The sequence below is a fragment of the Xiphophorus couchianus genome, chromosome 1 (genome assembly GCF_001444195.1).
Source record: "Xiphophorus couchianus chromosome 1, X_couchianus-1.0, whole genome shotgun sequence".
Lineage (NCBI taxonomy): Eukaryota > Metazoa > Chordata > Actinopteri > Cyprinodontiformes > Poeciliidae > Xiphophorus > Xiphophorus couchianus.
Window position 1 is genome coordinate 16,507,682 of NC_040228.1, and position 22,091 is coordinate 16,529,772.

The 22,091-nt window shown below is 39.7% G+C and overlaps 2 protein-coding genes and 1 long non-coding RNA gene across 5 annotated transcripts; 1 reads left to right on the forward strand and 2 right to left on the reverse strand.

Moving 5' to 3' along the window:
* The first annotated feature begins 236 nt into the window (after nt 1-236).
* LOC114154042 (uncharacterized) lies at nt 237-8,874 on the forward strand. 3 transcript variants are annotated; one of them, XR_003597488.1, is made up of 4 exons: nt 237-504; nt 602-816; nt 1,182-7,874; nt 8,304-8,874. It is a non-coding gene; the product is annotated as an uncharacterized LOC114154042 (long non-coding RNA). The 3 variants fall into 3 exon arrangements; XR_003597471.1 differs by having other exon boundaries at nt 247-504; nt 1,182-8,874; XR_003597475.1 differs by lacking the exon at nt 1,182-7,874 and having other exon boundaries at nt 248-504.
* On the reverse strand, nt 8,715-13,205 carry LOC114152202 (adenosine receptor A1). The gene is made up of 3 exons (XM_028030050.1): nt 11,640-13,205; nt 11,088-11,551; nt 8,715-9,336 (listed from the first exon to the last, which is right to left on the reverse strand). The coding sequence occupies exons 1-3, from the start codon at nt 11,975-11,977 to the stop codon at nt 9,173-9,175; spliced, it is 966 nt and encodes a 321-aa protein (XP_027885851.1). The 5' UTR covers nt 11,978-13,205; the 3' UTR covers nt 8,715-9,172.
* A 604-nt stretch (nt 13,206-13,809) lies between these two features.
* On the reverse strand, nt 13,810-16,455 carry LOC114152476 (transcription factor PU.1). The gene is made up of 6 exons (XM_028030415.1): nt 16,244-16,455; nt 16,028-16,062; nt 15,136-15,352; nt 14,933-15,048; nt 14,666-14,819; nt 13,810-14,538 (listed from the first exon to the last, which is right to left on the reverse strand). The coding sequence occupies exons 2-6, from the start codon at nt 16,046-16,048 to the stop codon at nt 14,231-14,233; spliced, it is 816 nt and encodes a 271-aa protein (XP_027886216.1). The 5' UTR covers nt 16,049-16,062; nt 16,244-16,455; the 3' UTR covers nt 13,810-14,230.
* Between the last annotated feature and the right edge of the window lie 5,636 nt (nt 16,456-22,091).

The following is a 22,091-nucleotide window of genomic DNA, read 5'->3' on the forward strand; positions in this document are numbered from 1 at the left end:
CAGCAGAAGTGTCTGGACGCGCTGGTGTTGCTCCCCACTTGCTTTCTGATGTCGGATGATTAACATGCAAATGTCTGCAAGTTCTCCTCGCTGCTCGCTCGCTGCTTTGTGTCACTGGGTCTGCTCATGACAGTTCATGGTTCCTCTCCCTCTCTTTTTCTTCTTTTTTTTTTTCGTGGCACACTGTCTTTCTTGACTCCTCCTTCTCTCTCTTCCTCCTCTCACTACAGCATGTCCCCTCCCTTCCTTCTTCAATGTCCTCCCCACAACGCAACCCCCCGCCGCCCGATTCTGCCCTCCCTTTTCTCCGCTTCCCTCTTGGCAGAGGTGCCAAAGTGGGCAGGCAGACCGAGGCAATCGCATCACGGGGCAGAGCAGAGGGCGAACCAAAAGCTGGCGAATTGATCATGTGTGTGTTTGTGTTTTGGTCTGTCCTCGCTCTCTTTCTGTATGTGTCTGTTCCTAAGTTAGACTCTGCTTTGGTGACACGCAGCTGCAAGTAAGGTGGGTCTTTGATTTTTAAGCTCTTCTCCTCCCTGCTGTTTGCACAATGATTGATATTCTGATTTGTGCATTTTTTATTATTATTTTTTGGTTACAGGACTGTGTGAGAGCAGACGTCCCTCTGTTACTCTCTGTACGGACGGACGTGCTCACGCCAGTAGGAGGGGATTGTGGGAAAGGGGGTGTAGCTCTCAGAGGGTGCGCTCTACTCCTCTCGCTTCCCTTCTTCCCGCCATCACGGCCCTCTTTTCAGCCAGTCGTCCGGCCCAGCCAGCCCGTCCGCCCGCCCGCCTCACCACATACAGGCCTCAGGTATTTTTATTTTTTATTTTTTTGTCTCGATCCCTGCGACAACCTCTTCTCGTCTTACTTACTGTCCTGCAACGTATCTCCTGCAGTTATCTCTCACCTTCTTTTCTGTTCTCCATCATGGTCTTCCTCCCGTAAAACGTGTTTTCCGTCGCTGGTTGCCACGCCGCACCGTGCTCGCCACCATTTTGGCCAAATGGACATAGCGAGAGAAACTTTTCCTTGAGCCGAGAGTTCAACTCCCTGCTGACCATCCTTTTACTACTCCCTACTTTGTCTCTTCTTCCTCCTCCCTCCCCATTGCTCCAGCAGGCTCTGGCACACAGGCTCTGATACACAGTCTCTTTGTGGTTGTCTGTGCTGAACAGGTGTCTATTTGGAGGCTGGCGTTAGGAATGGCAGGCCGTCTTGGTCACGTCTGACCCAAGAGGGTCGACTCAGCTAGACAGCCCCGGTCAGTAAAAGTTAACCGCTGATCAACCAGTGGAAAATCTTGTTCCTCGCCGCCATTTTGATAGCTAGCACAAAAATAATGACCCTGCACATTATTCCACTGCAAACCTGTGTGCACTGTCTCAATGCTACAACTGTGAAGTGGCACCAGACTCAACACCACGTGCATTTGTGCAAACATGCGCTTAGTTTTATCTCTCTGAAATGCAGGGGTGTGGCAGTTCGCTAAAGGTCGGGTGTTTGTCCTGAAACATTAACTCAGTCGATAACATATAAATATCTATGACACAGTTACAGATGAAGGGAAACATGCAGTAATGAAAATGAGTTCAAGTCGATACTGGTATGTCAAAAAGACTGCAAGTTCTTCTTTTTAGCTGTTAACAGTAAAGCAAAAGATCATCTGCTTTCATAATGAAAAAAATATCCTTTATACACAGAGTCATGTCTGTTTGTCTACTTCCTAAAAATAGCCATGAGATTAATGTTTAACTATTAAGAACACCAAAACACGTCAGGCACCAGAATAAGTTAAAAACGTGCAAATACAGATGCACGTTTTTAACGTGCATCAGGAAAAGTTAATTAACAAACAGCTTTTCTATACTTACTTGCAGAACTATAACGAAGTATCGACATGCAAAGTTTAGACTGTATTTGAATATCCTATTACCTTACTGTATCTAGGTCTAAATAGGGGTTGGCGTTAAAATGGCGCCTACATGCCACGTGTAAACACGAGCAGACCCTTTCAACATGCCCCTCACAATTCGTGGTTAAGCTGTTGCCAGTTTCTTTTCATCAGGTTTTGCTATTTCACTTTGCTTTGCAATAATTTAGGCTGCAAACTAATGCTCACAAATGTTAGCTAATCAATAAAAGAAACACTTTCATTGGGGCAACTGAAATAAGAGGATCATTTTAAAAAAGTAGTTTGAGAAAAATAGAGAACAAGAGTTACAGTAGAGAGGCAGAAAGAGAGAGGTAGGAGTGGGAGAGCTCTTTCCCCGCCCCTCTCTTATCCTCAGATGAACTTATCGTGTTGCCTCATAATGTTTCTGAGCTTTTTTCTCCTACAGGCAGTCAGGCTAACTTCCTGCATTCAGCCTCAGCTCAGTTGATTGGCTGATATCTTGGCTGACCGGCCACAGTTTGCAGCGAGGCAACAGGAAGTTTTTCTTCTCATGCAGGAAGCTGCAGCTGTTTCATCCTGACATACACCACTTTGCACTTTTGCACGCTTCTGAAAAAAAAAAAAAAAACAGAAACATGCACGCAAATGCACACACCCGTTTTGAAAAGGAATACCTGCCTATATGTGCTTTATATATATATCTATATCTATCTATATCTATATCTGTGTGTGTGTATCAAGGCTGCATGTGCATGCATGTTTATAGAATTTGTAAATGCTTTAACATGTAGGCGTGTAATGACAAGTCAGATAAGCACTGTTAGGCATCAGAAACATTTGAAACCATGGTAACGTCACATCTAAATGGGGGAAAAATTTATAAATTGAAAACCCTGAGAGAGGAAAGGAAGTGTAAATGGAGAAGGCTAAAGTATTAAATGTTTTTAAAAGTTCTGATGTGTAAAGGAAGAAATAAACTTTTAAAGTAGGAGCAAACTGTTGTCAGATGGCATTAATGGTATAATTAGATGCCCGTTTATTCTTCATTAGATTTTGGGACATATGCCTTAACCTACTTGAAACATTTTAGTGTGTATTTACTATATATTTGAATTAACTATCACTAAGCCAAGTTATTAATAGACATTGGCTGAAGTGAGGTTTTCATGGCATAATAGCTTTGTGAAAAATACCACAGTTTCATGGTATAAACTCAATGTTTTAAAGCTAAAACATGTCACATCGTAAATTTGAATTATAAATTAAACTCTAATCTGTTCAGTTATGGGTGAGGCCTCTTTAACCCTCACACTTTGACTGTCCATGTTGTTTACATCCATAAACATTTCCAAACCGCCATATTTGTCCACTTTAGCAGCAATGAAAATGTGGATTAGCCTTCATTCCACCAGACGATTGGCAGGCAACAGACTGTATTACTCTTTGATCCGTACAGAAAAATTGTGTAAAATTTGGCTGTTACCCAACATTTTAAACACAATTTTATTTTTGTCAAGCTCAAAGTTGTCTTAAGAAGAGCTATGTAGCTCGTAAACTGTTGTCGGACTGACTAACAATTTTCATTTACAAAACCGGCATTTTGGGGACTGCTTTGAAAAACAAAATGTAATAGAGTGAGAAAGTATGAATAATTTGTAAGCACTGTGATAATGCCAAAACCAATTTACTGTTAGCCAGGAACAATGCTAATGGTAGTTTCATCTATTAAAAAAAACAGAAAACAGGAGTATTGTGTGCTAGTATAAGAAACAGCTTAGGTTGAAACAGACACAAACTAAGCACAATATCAAACTTGGACTGAAATATTTCACACTGATTCCAGACTGTTTAGAGCGCAATTTGTAATCTGAGACATCTTTATTCTGTTTTGAAGTAAAACATCGATTCTTTATTTCCAAATAAGAAACTTCAATATTTCCTTGTTTTTTTCTTGTTATTCAAATATTATGCTTAGTCTTGTCATCATCAGCTGGATCTTTCCCACACCCTACTGGAGTTTTAAGCATTTTGATATGTTGACTTCAACAAAAAATAGAAAACATACCTGTTGCATTGATGCATTTATTTTGCAGGACATTGTACTTTGCTATTCTGTTTTTTACAGAGTAATTACTCCAACAATAACATTTAGTTCATTTATATAGAAGCCTTCACAACAAGGTAATATGAAGGCAATTTACCAAAGAAATCCCAGCTTTATAGATGGTAATAAATAGTCAGTTCTATCATTAAAACACATTTAAAGTCACTTATAGACATTTAAAATAGATCGGTAATAAAACAGTGCAGGCAAGTTCAGTTTATTATGACAATTGGTAAGACCTTTTGTGTCTCAGGAAACCCAGCCAAAAGTATTGAGTCTCTGACTTTGCAGCAATCCCTGCTAGGGTGCTAGCAGGGTAATTCCTCAGGCTGTCTTCATGGCTGTCATAGCTTGTCGACTGTAGCTGTAAACCAGCGTTTTGATGGGCATCACAACTTTAATTTTAACTATCCATCGATGGTTCAAATGAGCCTTTTGTTCACAGTGAGTGAAAAGTTCATTAGGCATCTTTCAGCCAGCTATCCAGCAGTGCGGAGCAACATGTGGCAGGGACAATGGTTTATTATTTCATACTCCATGCAGCTGGAAAAACTCTGAACACTCCAAGTACTTTAAATAGGCTGAAAAGTGGGACGGACACTTGAGCTGTAACGTTTTAAAATCATTGTATATCATTTACTGGCGTAAAAAAAGCTCAAGAGATTTAAATATATCGTCTATAGTTTTAGTAAGCCTGGCACTATTATTGAACTGAAAGCAGAGATGTGAATACATTTTTGTTGTCACAACTGTTTTATATTTGTAATAATTTTATGTGCTGTTCCAGTTTTTAGTTTTTTTTCTTTGGTTGCTTGAACTAACACACCACAAAACCGACATGAATCTTTCGTGGTGTTCGGGAAGAACTAAGTGCTTAACAATATATAATATTTTCCTTGAAAGTCTATAAATTTTCCTCCCTTATGGGAGGTTTTTATCTCTTGCTGATGTCTCCATCCAGCTTTTTCATCTGTGTAATTATATGTAGTTCTATGCGGAAGAATCTAATAAAATTAGCCAGTAAAGCACTAGCTCCTTAAATGCATTCAGATGAGGCAACTGGCCTGTTTGTTTTTGTGTAAGCAAATGCATATGGCCTTACACCCATGTATGTACATACACATATGAGCCTGAGTTGTGTGAGTGTTTAGCCGGGTTGATGAGGATATAAAGAACATCAAAAGCGGGCACCATGCCAGGTAGCATGGAGGAGGCTTAGAGCACGCATCCTTCGTTCTTAAGTGTAGGTGTGAGGCCTTCTTTGGAAGGGTAGGAAGATGAAATATGCTGGTTTGACAAATTCTTTGTAGCATTTTTTTTAAATAGAAGATCAGAGGACCTGGCTGGTGTGAAACAAGACATCCGTATGCATTTCTGTAACAGAGAGATTTCTTCATCCTTCCATCTATTGTGTGACATGCTTCCTCTGCCAACACCAGCTCCCCCACTGAGCCTCCTCCTCCTCCTCTTTTTCCTTTTTTTTTTTTTTGCCCACCACCTCCTTACTCCTTATTGAAATTCTGCCTGGCAAAGAGACGCTGCCCATTCTTGGCACAAAGCTCAGAGAGAGAGAGAGAGAGAGGGATGGAGAGAGGCAGAGAGTGGGAAGGAAAAAACACACACACAAGAATCTGCACCAATCGTTGGGTCCCCCCCTTCTTTCTCCTCCTCCTCCTCCTCCCTCTCTTCCTCCTCCTCCTCCTCCTCCTCAGTGGCGTCTCTGTGCCAAGCATTCATCCCGTGTCGTGGACGAAGGGACCAGGCAAGTCAGTAGGTATTTCCTTGCCTCTGCTTCCTGTAATAATCCGCTCCAAATTTGAGGAGTTTTCTTGGCAGCTGAATATTCTGCGAGTACGTTTTTTTTTTGTTTTTTTGAGAGAGAGAGATGGTTACTAATTCATTTGTATATTAGTTGAGGAGTAAATCTTAACAAATCCTGCCTCCAGGGGGGTGAGAGGAAGCTAAGGCCTTTTGTTACCATGATATTTACTGAATTTTGCATGTATTTCTTTTGAAGAGACATTTTTTTTAAAACTGTGTTTGGACAGAAGGAATAATTCTAATTGAATCTTCGAGTTTGTATAATGTGCAGATAAACAGACGTAATTTGGTTTAGTACCAATTGTAACAGCACACATTTTTAATTATGAAATAAAAAGAAAGAAAGGGATTAAATGACTTGCAACAAGAGCTTTACAGAAATCTTTTACCAGGATTTTATTTTTTTCTATCAGATTGTCATAACTTACAAGCAAAGCTTTAATCTTTTTTACTCAAAAAGCAATTTGTTGACTTTGAAGATATGGAAAGCTATCTGCTGAGAAGATCCTAAGAGAAACGAATAAGAGTTGTAAGTCATGCAGCTTTAAAAAAAAACAAACAAAAAAAAAACTTGTATCTGTCATCCAAAGACAAATGATTGCACTGAAACAGGAAATTGTCTGCAGAAAAACATTTCATTCTGTCACAGCAGAGTGCTGATATCAGAGGGCAAGGGGGCAAAGATTCATCGTCCTTGACTCACTCCTAATGCAAGCTTGAAGACTTGTAGCTTTTATTCTGCAGCAACAGATGCAAAGACAGTCATATGGACAAATGAGATTTATACATTTCGTCCCTCTCTCTTGTCTGAGACCCTGCCCAGCTGCCCAGTCGGGCTTTAGGGGGGCATTTATTCTGTAGCTGCTGACAGAAAATGATTTGCCTCAGCTGAGCTGGGCATGCCCTCCTTTTCTTATGTAGCTTAGAAAATGTTTATAGTCTCAGAAGAGCTTGTGTGACAGACAGGCTCTGGCCTTTACTTACCTTCTAGCCTTTCCCTTTCTAGAATGGGACAGCAATTATTGGCAGTTTAACCCACAAGCATTTAATGTTTAGAATCAATTTATTTGACTAATTTTCCCCAAATAATCAGTTTGAGTTCCTCTCCAAGCCGTCTAGTCAGGGGGATCGTTCTTGGCAAGCAAACGCAGTTCATAGATCTTCTACTAGCTCTTTTGCAGAGGTGGGCATCATGCCAGTTCCCTCACCACCACCCCCTCCACCCTGCCCCATTTTTTTTTCCTGTCTGGTCTTCTGTGATCAGGCTAGTGGGGTTTACAGCATACTAACTGCAAACTAGTCTGGACCCAAGTCTCAGGGGTTGCGGCTGTATGCTAATTTATGCAAGCGGTGCACCTTCTAACCCATTCTGTGTCTTCTGAGGCCCCCCGGCCTGGCATTTAGTCTGGTGCTTATTAACTCTTCAGTTGCTGCCGTTTGAATCTGTTGGCATGCTTCGACCCCGATCTTAGCCGAACGCGCCACATGTGAGCGCTCCCTTCTCTATGAACTGTCCAGCTGTCTAACAAGAAATAGTTTCCTCTGCCTCAATATTGGTGATTGAGCGTGTCGTCTGGGTCGGTTGGCTTCGGCTCACTGCTTGGCACAAGATTCGTCCTCTGTAACTTGTGATAGAACAGCTGTTCTCTCTTAATTGTGAGGATTGCAGGCTCAGGAATGAAAAGGGAGAAGAAAAAAACAAAACAAAAAAACAAAAACGACACGCAAAGTGGATCTCGTAATGTTTTTAAGCAGACCTAAAATGGCCGAAGCCTTGCAGGATGCCATTTTGTGTTTCCTCGTTGTGTTTTGGGGGCAGAATCCCAGCTTTGTATTCAATCAGAGACAGCTGGTGGAAGCCGTTTTTTGCAGGCATCTGTGTGTGCGTACCTCCGCCTGACAAGCAGCAGCCACTCCAACGCAGGGATAGCCCCGCTGGAATGAGCTCAGTTTTTGGCAAAACCGGAGAAGGATTCCTGGCAGAGAATCGAACAACTCTCTCTCTTTTTCTTTCCTCGTTCGATCACATGGCAGAGTCTCAGGAAGCTTGTGAGTTGTTTGCTGAGATTTTGCACACTAGCGGTTACTTTCGCATGTCCATCTACCATTAAATTAGTTATCCGTGATTTATTCTGTCGGGAACAATGTTACAAATTTCTCTTCAGCAACAAAAACGCTACACCGATCAGTAAGAACATGTGGTGCTCCTTTGGCCGTCTTTGGTTTGTAGTGATTATCGTTTTCTCAGTTTGTGGCTGTCGAAAATTTATCATGAAGCATCAACAGCTCCGAGAACCTGATATTTTCAAAGAAACTGCTTTAGGAACCGCCAAGAAATTAGTTTCACTCTGTTCCACAAAGAATTGTCTGTCAACATTTCATTGAAGATGAACATTTGTTGAAGTCACATCCAGTATCATTTTCAAAAATTATTTAATTAACATTCTCTGTCTCTTTTTTTTTTCTATATCCTTGCAGGAGAGTGACATTTGTGGATCTTTGGTGTGGATGCAGCATAGATTGTGTCCTTGGGGCTGAGGTAGTAGATTGAATAGTTGTGGGGTTCTTTAACCTCTTTTTCAGATAACTATGCAATCTACTGTCTTTCCCAAGGAGACAGCTGAGCCAACCAGTCGTCAACTATCGTCTAAAGATGGACAATGCTATTGCCTTGTCAAAATGCATGCAGTAATTGATTTAATATATATATAGAGGGTTATTTTTATTACTTCCTCAATCAGTTTATGTGCGGTGTGTTTGACTTGGGTTCTGTCAGGGTGAGGTAGTAGGTTGTATAGTTTGGTAGGTGGGACTGCACCCTGCTGAGGTGATAACTATACAGTCTATTGCCTTCCCTGAGGAGTCCACTGAACAGTTCAACACAATCTCTTTGCAGGAATGTTTTATTTATTTATTTTTTTTCCAGACAACATAAAGAATAGGTAAATGTCTTACAGGAGCATTTATATGTATTTTATAGCTTTTTTTGTGGACAAAAGTTGTTACATGCTTTAAATATGTACATCTCAATAAAACTAGTCTTTTCAAATCAGTTGTCCAGAAGTCACAGAAGCTAAGAAGTTAGTTATTTTTGCTCCCTCACATCAACAGGCGCGCACACACCAACTCTGATTCTATCTGAACAACAATCATTGAGTTTGTTGATGTATGGTGCCCTCTAGTGGAGCGTTAATAAATTGCTGTCACTAACATAAAGCCATGTTTAAATGTAATAACATCAGAAATCATTAATGCTGTACAATGATGGAATAATGTATTTGATTGATGAAATACCACAAACAAGCCCTTTTTTCTGGTTCTGCAAACACACATTTACATTTCTTAAACTAGTCACTTGTTATAGCTTGCTGAATTGATTCATTTCTGGTAAAACAATTGAGCTTCAATGCGAGATGCTTCCATATTTGACAGTAGGCCTTCTGGATCTTGGGGATGCGACAAGCGTAGACCACTGGGTTGACTGCTGAGTTGGCGTGAGACAGAAGGATACCTGCAGGACGATTGGTTTGTTACTGAATCAGTAAATTTCTGCAATACATAAGGCTGGAAGAATATTTTGGAACTACAGTTGGTGAGTTTGGTCCATAAACAGGGTCATTCACATAAAAAACTGATTGTTGATGGTCTACATTTATTTCTTTAATAACTTAGTTGATATTATTGATGACAAATATAAATGATTTAATAGTTATGCTTCTAGAACTGCTACATTATAGAGGAAACAACTTCTAGGATTTCTAAAAACAAAGATTGGATGCACAGCCTTAAACCAATTTTTATTTTCTCAAATCTTCATAGGGTCAAAGGTTTAGGTACAGGCACAAATATGTTTCCACAATTTCTCTAATATTTGTTTTAACCTCACATGACTGAATACTTCTTGTGGCCAGCGACAAACACATGACATGTTTCTGGCTGGATATTTGACCACTATTCTTGGCAGGATTGTAAGTCATTTAAACAGTTGATTTTCCACTGTGGACCTGATTTAAACATACACAGGAGTCTTTAAATAGAGTTGAGAGGCTTTGGGAATCCTAATCTTAGCCTGCTGTGTCCATTCCAGAGTCATTTATCGTATTTTCGGGAGTTCATTGTCCTGTTGAAAGCCTACTTGTGTCCCATATTTCAATATTCTTGCTGCTTTTTGAGGTAATGTTAGTCCTCTTTTATTGCTATTTCACATACTTTGATGCATTAACAAAACAATCCCACAACATGATGCAACCACCACTGTACCTGTTTGCAGATGGCACATTATTTCTTAGCTTTGATCACCTCAGCTTGACTCTTTCAAGCATACAGTATGTCCCTGTGGTCAAGCAGCTCAATCTTTGCCTTATTTGACCATAATACCTTTCTTCCGAATAATATTTACCATTCACTAATATCATATTCGCATCGAGTTATGCTCATCAGTGGACACTAAGAGATTTTGCCAATATAAAAACTATTCTCCTTGTTAGGTCTTTACTGAGTTGCTTGGACTTTGACATTCTTTAAACTGTGTTGAGTATTGTCAAACAAATACTGTATTTTTATACTGGCAAATGGAAACTTAATGCCTGAAATCAATCCTGGTCAGTAACTAGTCCTTGTAAAGTTAAAAGACATTAAAGACATTCAGTGAAACATAATAAAAGACCAAAATGTATGTAAAGAACTAGAACCAAACATGTAGAATCAGGATTCAGTAATTATGCTCCTCTAATCTGGAACTAACTTCCAGAAAACAGCAAAAATCATGAGAGTTCCTTTAAAGCAAAGGCTGAACCCCATTTGTTCAGAGTTGCTTTTGATTAATCATAACTGGAGCCTCATCAGTTTTACGCTGGATTGTAAATTCTCTTTATTTTGCCACTGCAGTGTATTAAGTTTTGTTTCTATTATGTAAAGCACTATGGGTTGCCTTGATGCTGAAATGTTCTGTACATGATGATAATAATGTTAATTAACGATGATATGTTTAAGTCTACTGAAATAATTTGCAGCCTCTGTGGATCACACAAAAGCCACAATAAACGTTAACTTGCGGAACCGATATTGTTCTTATAAAATCAGCAATATAACTGACAGCTTCAACAAAATAAATTACGAAACCCAAAATTAATGTGACGTTAGATTATTGCATGTAAATTTCCCTAAGACACTTGCTGTCTGGAGCTGTAAGCAATCAACTTGTTGTATATGTGGAGACATTTTAACATCTGTGCAAGGAATAGGAAAACAACTCTAACCTACCTGTATAAAGTGTTCCCTGGGTCACTGCTTGAGGTCCCCAGAGGAACAGAAGACAGTTCATGAGGTGCAGAGGGATCCAGCAGAATGCAAATAATGTGAGAACCAGAGCAAGTGAGCAGGCCAGCTTCTTCTCCCTGAGCAGCAAGGCCTGTGCTTGAGGGCAGCTGTTCTTCAGACGTTTGTGCAGGCTCCAGAAGATGATGATGTACAGAAGTGTCATGACCAATAGAGGGGCCATGATACATCCGAGAAAGTTGAAATAAACCATAAAGGGCAGTGAGATAACTGAGAGGAAGGTGCATTGGGAAGAGCTAGGCAAGGTAGAAGATGTGTTGGTGGAATAATGGCCAGCGGCAGAGAGATTGTGCCATCCAAGCAGAGGGGTGAATCCCAGTAGAAAAGACAGTATCCAACAGATGGACATGGCCAACAGTGTGCGCCTCTGAGTGACGATGGCTTTGTATCTGAAAAGAGAGAGAAAAAATAAAAGGAGACAATGAGAAAATTATTCCGGCAATTCTTATAAAGTTGTGAGACGGAGGTCGCCTTTACCTGAAAGGCATGTGGAGCCGCAGGTATCGGTCAATGGCAATAGCCAGCAGTGAGAGGACGGAGGCCTCTGTCAGCACAAGTATGACGCAGCTGAGGAACAAGCACTGGTGAGAGGTCAAATTCACCCAGCCATCCAGCAGTACAGCTAGAGGCACGGCAGCTGCACCCACCAAAAAGTCAGCAACAGCCAAGGACACCAAGAAGCAGAAAGTCGGCTCCCGGAAGCAATCGTGGATACCAACAGCCACCGCACACACCACCAACACGTTCCCAAGGCAACATGCCACAGCAATGAGCACTTCCAGCACTGTGTAAGTTACCCAAGCCCAATCAGCCATCACTGCAAATTGACAGCAAATAGTATCCTTGAAGATATTTCATGCACAAGCGTAATGAATTCAGTAGCAAGAAAAGTCCAACATAATCCTTCCTTGTTGTTCAGACTGTGGTTGCAAATGGCTCAAAAGACAACAAGCAGGGGCCTTTTATATGGGATCATGCGTGCACACTTGAAAGCTGACTGACATTCCATGGAGACACCATCTGTATTTCATCAGCAAGTCAAAAATCCTCCTCAAAACTTTGATAAATATATCCCTGGAGCGTGAGAGGAGAGGACTTCTAGATTGGTGGTTCCCAAACTTTTCAGCCATTGAACCACAAAATGACACGTAGAGATTTGTTTTCTCAACTGTCACTACTTAAAGAAAACACACACTGTGAGTAAACCAATTAAACAAGAGCACACCGGCAAGCAATCACATTTGTACATTTTCATTAGTTATTACAACTGTTTTTAAGTGTCGTAACATTAATGTCATGTCCAATTTGTTCCATTTTTAATTTGTTTTAATTTGAGTGGAAATCATTTCAAGAAAACTCCACCTGATGGTTTGAGATCCACAGTGGGTCCCAGCCTTGTGTTCAGGTAATGATAGGAAATCGCAATTACACTAAGATATGAACAACAGTCTGCATAAACTAGAAAACAGGTTAATTTTACTTAGCAAGTGAAAAGTTTGGAAAATCAAATGTAACAAAAGATTTAATTAAAATCACATACTTTACACATTTTAGCAGTAACTGGCAATTTGGTCCTAAACAACACATTACGTTTTCTATATAAATGTTTAGTATTAAATGTGAATTCCCTTGGGTTTAATTTTGATGTGACTCATGTTCAATCTGTTTTTAACACCATGTAGTCAGAAGGATGTTAGGGAAGAGAGGGGGAAAAAAATCCAAAGATCACATAAGTGACTTGGAAACCATTAGAGGCCATCGAAATATTTTCTGCAAAATGTTACCATCTCAAGTATAAACATGTGGAGCGTGCTAAACACTACTGGGACTTCAACGGGAATCATGTGTTTTGGGTCACATGAGACTTAAATAAAAGTTGTCAGCAACAAACACTTCAAAGGATAAATATGTGGAAAAACACATTATTCTATGTTAAAGTGTGTGGCAACATGAACTCTTAGGAATACCATTTTTAAATAAGGACCCAGAAAAAGCTGCCATCATTTTTTCTATCAGCAGGAAGATGGTCCATATATATATATATATATAAAAAAACTAAATTATTGTTGTTGACTTCCAGATATATATATATATATATATATATATATATATATATATATATGAGGTGATAAGGACAACTGGAGCATAACAAAATGTGACTATCTAAAAATTCTATCAATGATCAATGTGAGATCAGAAAACTGCTTTGGTTTGCAAATTCATGGATGTAACACCAGAAGAAAAGTCACAACACTTATTCTTAAAAGAAACATAAAAAATGGTTGAAAATCTCTATGAAGAAACCAAGTTAGTTTGCTATTGGAAACTTTATGACAGTAATTCTTGGCCTGTACACCTTGCTCAGTTTACGTGTGTGTGGGCGTGTGTTTGCGTGTGTGCGTTTATTGTTGTGAGGGTGCTTTTTGGATGTTACTGATTAGCAGGTCTGTTTGCTGTGGCAGTTTTTAATGCATGCTTGCTTTGCATAGAATTTTGGCTATGGTCACATGCCTGTATCTGCCCTGGTACAGTAAGTCTGTGTATGTGGGCTTGCTTCAAGCACATTAATGTTTATCTCAACAAACTGCTCTTCACAAGGCATCTTTGTTTGTGTACATAGACAGAGAGAAAAAAAAAGACTTTTTTCTGCTCTTTTTCAATTTATTTTATCTTGAACAAAATATTTTGACACAAACAGAGCACGTTTACGCACATATTTTCATTAACTGCAACACAAAATCACAAAACAGAGGAAAAACAACTTTTATTAAGAGACGGATTTAAATTCTACTTATAAAGTAGAGAATATGTCATAATCTTTTAGATTTACTTGGTGTTTGCCAGCTGACCTCTCATTCACAGCCTGAAATTTGCATGGATCACTTTCATCAGTCTTCTGACACACCACTGCTGTATCTATACAAAGCTCCGACTGTCAATAGTTAATGCACTGGCCTTTCAAATACTTAGTATTTATTTGTCATTAAAAATACCTTATAATTAGAATCTGCACAAAATATGTCACATGAGTCCAATGATTTTCTGATGTGAGCTCTTTGACACACTAGCTACTCTAATTTGCTGTCTCCTTGTAAGCCTTTCAGTGTCTTCTCATCGAAGCGGTATGTGAGCTTCCTCTTCACCTTGTGGATCTCTCCAGTCCGTGAGTAGTTCCTTAGTGCCCGTGCCATCTTCTGGTAGGTCATGGTCTTGCGGTTTCCCTTCCGGCGACCCCACAGCTGCGCCAGGCTCTCCTTGTTCTGGGAGGAGAACTGAAAGGTCCCAGAGGAGGACTGGACCCACCAGATGCAGCTCCTCATTGATGGAGTCTGTAGCATCTCAAACAGGAACTGGAACAGGCGCTCCTTCCTCTTTCCTGTTGAAGAGGAAGCAGAGAGAAAAAAAAAAGGGTTTGACCTGACCGCATCTTGTGTGCGTAGCTGGACAAAGCCACTCCGTCACGAGCTTTTGTTCTGAGAAGTAGTCACTGTAAGGTGTTCTACCTGATAGTGGTGCCAGAGGCAAACTTCTGTCCTTCCTCTCCCCTCTGTCAGAGGGTGGTGATGGTGAATCTTGGTAATCCTGGTACTGGGAACTGCTTGACTGTGAGTCTGAATCAATGTATATACTGGTAGGCTCGTAGTATGTTATGTGTTCCTGGATGAACGAAAATAAAAATAAGACAAATAAATCCAACTGAAGATGTGTGATCTGAATACGCTTGACTTTTCTCACTGAATTTTATAAGATGTCAAAAACTGTTTACTCACCCACTGGTCTTGTGGACTCTGCCAGGCTGGATGTGGAGTTGGCGCCTTGTATTCCTCGTTTGGAGTGTGGCAGCCGTAGCGCCACTCATACGGATGCTGACCCGACCAGCTGTTCTCTGAGGAGAGAAAGGCACAAGATTCAGTCGGGCAGAACATCTAAAAACAAACAAATATTCCCCCTCCGCTGCCAGCATTCGGCCGACCTATTATCCTGGCGTCCCGGTGGGAGTGAACGTGCATTTGGTGACCCATGTTAGCAGCCATGGATGTTGAAGGTGTGTGAGCGGGTTGGACCTCGAGCGAATGCTCCTGCAGGTACTCCTCGATGACCTCAAGGTCGACCTCAGCGCAGGACGAGGGGGCCAGCCCACTCCAGGAACCCCGACATCCACCCAGCTTCACCTCAGGCACGTAAGCCCTCTGAAAGTCACACAGCAGGGCAGAAGATTTCAGACGCTCTGGTTTTCATGAACATTTTGTGTGACACTGGGATGATGTTTTGTTAGTTTTAGCCTCAGGTGTTAACACCTTACATTATTTTTGTTGTTTCAAAGCTTTTGTCACTATCTCATGAATTTTAAATGACCTCATCTTTTCCACAAATAATTTTCCATGTCGTCAACTTTCAAAAAATAATGGCTTAGGTAAAATATTTTTTGCGAAAAGTGATTTTGTCAAAGGTGACTTAAGCAAAACAAAACAAAAAAATCACATTTGGCACAAAAAAAAAAAAGACTTAGGGCATTATTTCAGGAAGGTGTCAATATCCTGTTTTCTAAGCAAAAGACAAACTATTCTTATTTTGATAGATTTTACTCAACATTATGAAAATTCAAACTAGATCCAGGTTGCATATTGTGTCCAGCTAAGGTTTGGATCCTGGAAAAGAGCCAGTTACTAGCTCTGGGATTATGTGTATTTTAGTTTGACTGGCAAATTTATGCAAGTGTTTATGTTTTCATCTGCATAGATAACATTCAGGCACCACTGATGTGTGGTTCCTAGAAATAAACCCCAATGAGAAAGATCAAATCTTACATAAGACTCAAACAGTATTTAAAACACAACAACAGCAAAAGGTGGCATTGCACTCACCGTCTCTAACTCTGTCAGCATGCTTTAAGGACAAACTAGAAAAAAAAACAACATAGAAACAAAACTCTTATTAGACAACAGAATCAAAGCAAAAAAATATAAAAAGGGAAGTGAAAGATGCTTTCACAGACACTTCTCTAAGATGTAAGAGACAATCATATGACAGTAAAACACAAAAATACATAAATAAATAAAATGACAAAAGTGTAGCTGCACCTTTGTCAGGTCCTTTGTCTGGTGCTGTGAAGTAGTATCCTCAGGCAGTGAAGAGTGGCGACATGAGAATTGGAGTGCTCACCTGTACAATGCTCCACTACCTGGGCATCATCTCTCTTATATGGCATGTGCACACTCCCTGCTTCCCTTTCCCATTGGCCAGCAAGTGCTGAGGTGGGAGCGGTTTGCAGAACCAGGGTATTTCTGGATATCTGCTGATCTAATAGGAGAATTTTTCCCCCACACCAATGTACAATAAAAAAAAAGTTTACTATGCGCCTGTATCTAATGCAAAGGTGTGATTGTCAGTTTTAAACAAGGTGGACTTGATTTGTTTTATGTTGCTGTTTTACTTTTTTTTTAAACTTCAGCACACTGTAAATTTTGAGTTGTTTCTAAAAACTTGTAAATGTCAGGGATATTTGAAATAATTTATTCTCCTAAATGTTCAGAGCTTAAGTTACTGAAGTTAGTTTTACTTAGCAATAAAGTAGGTAAATAAATAAATAAAAACTTTGGACATAGTAGGAAAAAAAGTCAACACAGCTAACAAAAAGTTAACAAGACTCATTTTTTAAAATTAAACACTGGGCTTGTAGTTTTATCAACTAAAATTGCAGCCTGCGAACACATTCTACATTTAGATAAATAATTTAAGTTTACACTTGTGGTTTTATGTTTCTCCGTCAATCCAGCGTCTTTTAAGGTTTGCATGACAGAAATTAGCACTCTGAACAATGTCATAGAAAACAATTTGACCAAAATCAACCATTAGTTCCAAACCCTTAAGTTTTAAAAGAGGAAAATATCGAAGTTGTTCATTTTCAAAACAGACCTTTGGCTAAACATATTTTTTGTTCAAGTTGTGAAGTTTTGACCTATAATTTCAAACTAAACTTGAACGTCTGATCACAAGCAATCTTCTGCTCTCACACTGCCATGTCCAGGTGAAAGGGTCTAGTCTGAAGATTCATGGTACATCAGTGAACATGTGCAAACCTCAACTTGTTTTGTCAAAGTCCTCTCTATTCAGCTCTCAGTACAACCATACCACATTAAAAGAGTTCATTAGTTATTTAGTTCAAATCAAAACTGTAAAGACAAAAATTTAAACGACACCAGTGTAGAGAGTGACACACTTCAAGTGGCTTACAGTCAGTTAAAACTTACAATTTGTTTCTAAGGAAAGCAAAATCTCAAAGTAAAGATTCATCTGGTAATGAAGCTATACTTTTATGTAACAAAATAGATTAATGTCTGATGACATTCTAATTTACTGAGGTGCACCGGTATCTTAAAAAAAGAATGCATGTTATCTTTACCCCCAGATTTTGTTTTTGTACTTTTATTTCATGCAAATCACAGCCCATGGGATATCTGTGGTTTCTTATCATTGCATTTGTGACATTGGAGGAAAATCCTGGCTTTAATGCGGTGTTGGAGACATACAGGTAGACTGAGTACAGTTAGTTAAACATGGTACAGTTAGGTAAACATGTCTGCTGCAATCTAGAATTTGTATTAAAATGTCATATTAAAAAAATAGTAATAGATTAAAAGCAAAAAAAAAAATTATAATTTATTAAACTGTTAATAATGTTCACTTTGCTTCTGAATACATTTTAGGTTCTGGTTGTTTAATATCTGGGACAACAAAGAAATGTTTGTAAGGGAATCTTTGTTTTGTGATGATATATTGGTGTGTTATATATGAGAAAGAGAAAGAACACCAGAAAGAGACATATCTGTTTAATTAGATGTCACAAAATAACTTTAAGGTGTTATCATTAATAACCCCATATAATCACTTTAAAGTAAGTATACACGGATTAAATATGCAGCAGTTTGTATATTATTCAATAAAGCAGGGCTGTTATCTCAAAAATGTTATAAAAGATTATACGTGGGCTGTTAGCAGAATCTAAGGAGAAAACATTTTCTTTAGAAATTCAATTGTTACGCTGACAGCTGCATAGTTGCCTTAGAGGCCATCTGGTGACTCCTTATTGACCCCTCTGCTCAGTTCTGCAAACACCTACTGTACATCTGTCAAACAGAACGAGATCAGTAAACTACTAAAGGGAAGCAAACAAACACCAGCATTGCATCACAGGTTAATGCATGACATGATGTCATGTACAGGTTACACTGCATGTATGCCTCATTGTGTCTTTCTATTGGGTTTGTTCCTTTTTAATGTTGTGCCGGAGTGTGCTTGTGCTGGTGTTTGCGCGCGCATGTGTGTGTGTTAACAGGCGTAGATTCCACTACAAAAAAAACGGCAGCGTAACATTTTTTATTTTTTTCCCTTGTGGGCTGTCGGTGTCTAGGGATTCCCCCAGCTATGCTATTTTTTTCCTTTACTGTAAGAACAAATTTGCTAGCACAACAAACTGAAGTAACCTGTTGTGTCAGGAGAGGTCAAACGATTCCTGTATCTTTATGCATTTTGAAATAGACTACATGGTATTTCTTTTTCAAAATCGTTACAGATTAGCAATTCATTGCGCTAATAATCTCACCTAAACAGGTTCCTCCAGATTGTCTTTCAGGAGTTCTGTTAAAAGGTTGCACCCAGTTGCTATTTTTCCTGCAGTGTTTAAGTCTCTCTTTTTTAAGATTCATAAACACTGTTAACATGAACCATTATTGCAGTTTTAAGCTTGGATTTGTTTAAGGATGGTCATTCTGTTTCTGGGCCCTCTTGAGCCTTTGGACCAGCTAATCTGGATTTATGACAAATGAAGACGGCAATAGATTTTACTTGCTTCTAGTGTTTTGCAAGAATATCAATACAAAGATCCTTAAGCAAATTACTTTAAATTGAAATTTTAATGCGCTGACTGTGATGGCTAACTGTTCTTTTTTTTTTTTTTTTTACCTTGATTTCAAAGAGTGCATTATTCTCAGTGAATACATTACAAGCAGATCATTCACTTCAGGCAGACAAGACTTAATTTCCTGGTTTTCTCTGTGTGGGCTGAATACCTGGCATTCATGCGGGATTCCGAAAACAATCTAAAAAAAAAATGTATGCCAAAATGACCTGCAAGCCTCAGCTGGAAACAAGAGAGATCAGGAAATTATACAAAACAGAATTCACCCATGGAGCACTTTCTAGGACACAGGGAGTAAATGTTGACAGATTAACCCAGAACAAATAAAATAAATCAGAAAAAATATCATTAAAATGCTACTGACTGATGAATTTGTGGTCATCTTGAACCCAAGTTCAGAACAGTTGACCTCCTTGATAAGATAATATATGACATGTAATATATTACATTTATGTTTTACACCTGAACCTTTATCTCTTCATAATAAAAACTGGCACTGTGTTTGCAGGAACGGGTTTAATAACTTCAAATCAAATATACCAAAAATATTGCTGCATGGATATACACAGAGCAAAGATGATGGAGGTGAAGTAAGACAGCGTGAACAAAGCTGTGTAAGTGTGTCTTAAAACTGTCACAGTGATAAAATTACACATCCAAGCCCAAATCTTTCCATACATCCTCAATAATATTTGGTAAAAAATTTTTCCAGCATGTTGCACCTCAACCACATGTCTTTTGTAGGTATCAACTGGATTCTGGTAAAATTCAATATGCTTGCCTCAATATGTTTTGGCAGAGTTAGTAGAAATAATTCAGATTGGTTGCTTTTTTGACACAAATCCAGGTTTCAAGCATAGTCCACAAATTTTCAATAGGATTTTCTGGATTGGTTTCTCCCAAAGAGAAGAATGCAACATGCTCTCTATTACTGGCACACATGTACAACCTCAGCTTGAGGCTGGAGAGAGTCCCGCTGCGGTGGAAGACATCACATGTGGTTCCTGTTCCCAAGAAGACAAGGCCAGCCGACCCAGAGGACTACAGACCAGTCGCTCTCACAGCTCATGTGATGAAGGTCATGGAGAGACTGGTCCTGGCCCTGCTGAGGCCTCAGGTGAGGACGTTTCTAGACCCCCTGCAATTTGCCTGCCAGCCCCACTTAGGAGTTGACGATGCAGTCATCTTCCTGCTGCAACGAGCACTGTCGCATCTGGATGGTGGAGGAGACACTGTGAGAATCACATTCTTTGATTTCTCCAGTGCCTTCAACACCATCCAGCCTCTGCTGCTGGGTGAGAAGCTGCGGAGGATGGGTGTCAACGACTCAGTGATCTCCTGGGTGACTGACTACTTGACAGGCAGGCCACAGTTTGTCCGTCTGGGCAGTAAGTCCCTGTCTGATGTGGTGGTCAGTGACGTAGGAGCTCCACAGAGAACTGTGCTTTCTCCCTTTCTCTTCACCTTGTACACCACTGATTTCCAGTACAACTCTGAATCATGTCACCTACAGAAGTTTTCTGATGACTCAGCGGTTGTCGGGTGTATAGGGGATGGAGGGGAGGGGGAGTACAGGACACTGGTGGACAGCTTTGTGGAGTGGTCTGACCAGAATCACCTGAGGCTCAACATTAGTAAGACCAGAGAGACGGTGATTGACTTCAGAAGGAAGAAGATACCTTCACGGCCACTAAAGATCAAAGGGGAAGTGGTGGAGGATTACAAATACCTGGGAGTTGTAATCGGCAACAGACTGGACTGGGCATCTAACACTGACGCTGTGTGCAGGAAGGGGATGAGCAGACTCTATTTTTTAAGGAAGCTGAGATCCTTCAATGTGTGCAGCAAGATGTTGGAGACCTTTTATCACAGTGTTGTTGCCGGTGCCATCTTCTTTGCTGCTGTGTGTTGGGGAAGCAGCATCAGAGCCGGTGACTCCAATAGACTAGACAAAATCATCAGGAAAGCTGGCTCTGTACTGGGACTAAGGCTGGAGTCCCTGGAAACTGTGGTGGAGAGGAGGACACTGAAGAAGGTTCTGTCTATTATGGACAATAAACAGCACCCTCTCCACAACATAGTGGACAGACAGCGGAGCACCTTCTCACATAGGCTGCTCCAGCTCCGCTGTCATAGGGACAGATACAGGAAATCCTTCCTGCCACATGCCATCTCACTGTACAAAAAAAGCTAAATCATTGTTCTGCACTAATCAGTCCAATTCGCACAACTGCACTGTGGCACACTTGCTGTACATATATTTACATATACATACTGTTTCTGCATTTTTGAATCTTTGCAAGGACTGCTCTAAGCTGGTTTTTATATTGACAGTATGTTATATTTTATTTATTTTTATTTTATCTTGTCTACAATTGCTACTCAGTGGTGGTTGTTGTGTGTCTTGTCTCTATGCTGCTGTAACTGCGAAATAATTTCCCTGCTGGGATGAATAAAGTAATTCTATTCTATTCTATTACTGAACAATTCTGTCACATGTGAAAGCTGTTTTTGGAAGCATATGTCAAACATATTCATTGATGATTGGCATTCATTTTAAGTACTATGAATAAAACCCAGGAATTTAAACCAAATAATTTTAATAAAATGTGACATTTGGAATGAAGATGGTATTCAAATATTACAAATATGCCATAAGCTGTGGTCAAGGTTTGCTTGGTACCAATTCTCAAAATTGATTATATGGATTTTTGTCCAACAAAGCTTGAATCCTGTGCTGAATGCATTCTTGTTTTCAAAAATCATTGAAGTTTTATGTTGTTGGGAAAATCAATACTTCAAATAAATCAGCTACAGCACAAAATAAATTAAATTCAGGCTCAAGGTGAGTGCATATGTACTTCTGACCAAAAGTGTAGCTATGTGCTCACTCATATCCTAAGCCACTGGAACACCAAACATAAATATTTTCTCTTTTTTTACCCAAAGAACGCCGCTGATGTTCTCCGTGCCATGATGGTTTATGCTGGATCAGTAACTGCATCCACTCA